General features: G+C 39.8%; 1 protein-coding gene across 1 annotated transcript in view; it reads left to right on the top strand.

The window, feature by feature from the left end:
- The window catches only part of LOC106512292 (protein sel-1 homolog 3), a gene marked incomplete in the record, with an annotated part of 29,988 nt that extends 26,804 nt beyond the window's left edge, over positions 1 to 3,184 (top strand). Inside the window, 3 exon segments of the mRNA XM_014000952.1 lie at positions 1,998 to 2,112; positions 2,337 to 2,400; positions 2,544 to 3,184. Of these exon segments, the coding sequence (XP_013856406.1) occupies positions 1,998 to 2,112; positions 2,337 to 2,400; positions 2,544 to 2,767 (403 nt within the window).
- Between the last annotated feature and the right edge of the window lie 424 nt (positions 3,185 to 3,608).

The raw sequence follows: 3,608 nt of genomic DNA, 5'->3' as shown, positions 1-3,608 counted from the left end.
CCCCCCCCCCCCCCCCCCCCAAGATTTCTGTAAGTTTGCTGCCACGACAGCTCTTCCTTTTGTTGTTTAATAAATCTTTTTGTTACACTTTGAATTTTTGCCTGCGCCCTGGGTCTTCCTGCACACATCCTCACATACGTGTGTTTAATATTACAACATGTTCTCACTCCAGACTGCATCCAGCTTTGCTGCGTCGGGTAACCCCCTCGCATCAGTTATTTACATCAGCGGCTTTTTCGGGTTGTGCCACATAGGTCTTTGGGTTGGGGGTCTGTGGTCARTATGAGGTATCAGGATTATTGGTTAATTTTAGGTACTGAGGTCAGGGATAGGATGCCTAGGGTTAATAATAGTTCAATTTTAGGGTTTGGGCTGGTTAGCTGTCATGCATTTCCTATTCTTTTCAAAAATATGACAACACGCTCCTCTTCCTCTGTCTCATCATGTTAATAACTCACAGTTGGTACCTGACCAAGTGTCAATATGTGATAAGTTGGGAAYGAGAATGGGTTGAATTAATGATCCCGCCCATATTGAGGCAGCTTTCTGCTCAATACAAACACAACCAGGGCCAGGACATGGTAAGGTTGGGCTGACTGGAGAGGGGGCAGACTGAGCCGAGCATTATGATGCAAGAACATTTATATAACACTATGGCTCACCCCCAATTTACATTGCTTGCGTKCCATCTCCGCTCCGCTCTGGTCYGACCTCCGCAGCAAATACGCACCCATTATAATCAATGWGTGTTTACACTGGCTGYGCASGGCAGCAGTGAGCGGACGGCGATCCGTCAAAATTAGAACAGATCCTATTTTTGCCGGATGCCRKAGCWRYGCYGGAGTCAATTTTTAAAGATTACGTYGCACCAACAGGAAGAGGAACGAGCACAACATCCGTATTTTCAAAATAAGACACTGTTCGGCAGAATAATTTGTCRGAATAATGTCGAAATTGCAGCTATGTTAATAAATATACGGATATATTTCTACACAAATGCTGTCAGAATCTATTGTTCTGTTTGGGAAGCAGATGGAAACATGTAGCATGAAGCATATCTGTACACACACACACGATACACGTGGGTTTTTTTTTGAAATCAGAAGTTTCAGAAAGCCGACAGCGAGACAGTTTCAACATAGATACCAAAAGCCTTTTTATCAATGTTTTCAGCTGTGTTTGGAGTTCGTCTTTCACAGAAGTAATTATTTTTTGCTGTGACTTCCACATTTATCACTGAATTTATCGCACAATCTGCTTCCTGCACGTCTGTCGGACCGGAGCGGAGCGKAGGTAGTGTAAACTGGACTTGAAACGCACAGCTGCGACCTGCGCAGCGGAGATACATGCAGTATAAAAAATCCGGGGTCAGTGGTTAGCACTGCTGCCTCACAGTAAGAAGGTTCTGGGTTTGATCCCCAGTTCAGACCTGGGGTCTTTCTGTGCTGAGTCTGCATATTTTCCTCATGCTTGCATGGGTTTTCTCGGGTACTCCGGTTTCCTCCCACAAGCCAAAAAAAACATGCACACTATGTTACCTTCAGGCCCAGGCCTCTACTAAAGTAGATTTCTCTTCTCTTAAAACAGCTCTTATCTTCAAAATTTCAAAGCAGTTCTATTATTTAAACCTTTACACCACATTACATTTTAGAGTAAAAGTACTTTATATTTTAGGAGAAATATGCAATTCCAGCTATATGTCATCATTTGATCACAAATCGTAAAATAGTCTTCTTGTTAACAATGTAGTTTTAAGGCAGGGGTAATCTTTTTTGTTAGCTTTTAGCTTGTCACTTATATCAGAGATAAACTAAGGTCATCTGAAAACTCATCCACCTCAGGTAAGACATTAACTATTTATAACATTTACACAGGAACTCACTTAAAAACAGCCAAATTATCCATTTACCTTCAGTATTTTCCACCGTTATTGATTCAAGAGGAGTATGAGAGCTCTTACTGTGTGTAACACAATTTCTACTGTTTTATCTCCTCAGATGTGTAGAGAGTGAGGATGAGGAGGCAGTTACACCCTGTTCTTTAGCTCTGCTCGGACTCCAGATGGGAAAAGCCTTGAGCAGCATGACTCAGAGCCATGCACAGCTCCTCTTGGTAGGCATGAGACAGTCAGCTCGTACTGTACGCAGTGAGAGAAAAGCACGATCACACCTCCAGATGCCCTGCTTTTTACTCGTCAGCCATCTTTTAATTACTGAGATAAAGAAAATAATTAAAATAGGATTTGATCAATAGATTTTAATCTATTACACACTGCTGCATGTGAAGAGAACATTAGTAATTTATTTAGGTCTTTTTTATGTTTTTTATTTTTTTAGGTATATGCATCAGTTTTCTCTGTCCTTGTCTTTGTCGTGGTTGTGCCTATTCAGAGCTGCCTGGGTAGGTTAAATGTTATTACTTCACCCACTTACAATCATTGACCACAAGATGGCACAGTTTTCCCACATGTCGCCTTAATATATCTCCTTTAATATAATCCATCATTCATCTTTACATTTCTTCACTGTCTTATACTCCTACAGAACACAGATGCAGAACATCTGGGCAAAGAAGAAGAACATTTCCTGTTGTTGACATTTATGAAGGGCAGGGCGGCACCACGGGCAGAACCCAGGGTGAAGTGGAGAATTCCTGGCTCTCTGTAAATGTCCTGCAGTGGCTCCAGCAGAGCACTGATTTGGCCGTGACTCTGTCCGGTGTTTGTCTGTGTGCCTTCTGGACCACACTCCTCTATCACCTCCTATGACCAACATCTGCACAGTGACCCAACAGCCGCAGCCTAATCCCCACACACTACACACTGGAGGAGCATACATTTAGAGGATAACTTACAGAACTATTCATGTGACAAAGCTTGTGACTCAGAATCTAAGTGGTGACTGGATCTAATGATTATCTGGCTTTTTTTAATAGAAAACAAAWCACCTTCATTTGGGTTATTCTGAGTCTAGTTAAGATCTTGTTTTAACCTCTGAAGCCCCAAGGGGTTTTCTTGATGTTTTTGCTCGAAATACCATACTGAAATGTAATTGAGTGTATCTCAGGATTTACAAACTCTACTTAAATAATCTTTGTATCAAAATAAAGCTAACACTTTGGAAATATAATTAGAAGTGTAAGTTTTAAAACAGTTGCTGTGGTTTTAGAGATATTGAGGATGGAACATAACTTTTTTTTATTTTTTTTCTCTCTCGCCTGAAGAGTTTTTGAATTAAACAGTATATAACCATTTAAAACCATAATGAAGTAAGCTAAAAACTCTTGGAAAGCATAAACCCACTGTGTACATAACATGTGCAAAGATTTATGCTGCTAAAATTAACTGGAGCAAAGTTACAGAGGTTTTAGAAAAGAAATAATTTAGCATTTTGTCATTCTGCACAGGACAGACCATATACAGTAGGTAACATTAATGGTTAGTAAATGTTAAGTTTTTAATTGCAAAAGTTATTTATTTTTTTCTTACCTGACTGAAAAGACTTATTAAATGTTTTTTTCTTTTGAAAATTTATACAAATATTTATTTGTCACCATATATATTATGTAAAATAATGAGAAATTATATATGGCTTCAGTTGGGCCATCCA

The sequence above is a fragment of the Austrofundulus limnaeus genome, unplaced genomic scaffold, assembly GCF_001266775.1.
Source record: "Austrofundulus limnaeus strain Quisiro unplaced genomic scaffold, Austrofundulus_limnaeus-1.0 Scaffold8, whole genome shotgun sequence".
Taxonomy (NCBI): Eukaryota; Metazoa; Chordata; class Actinopteri; order Cyprinodontiformes; family Rivulidae; genus Austrofundulus; species Austrofundulus limnaeus.
Note: the sequence above shows the minus strand (reverse complement) of the source record. Positions and strands in the feature narration are given on the sequence as shown.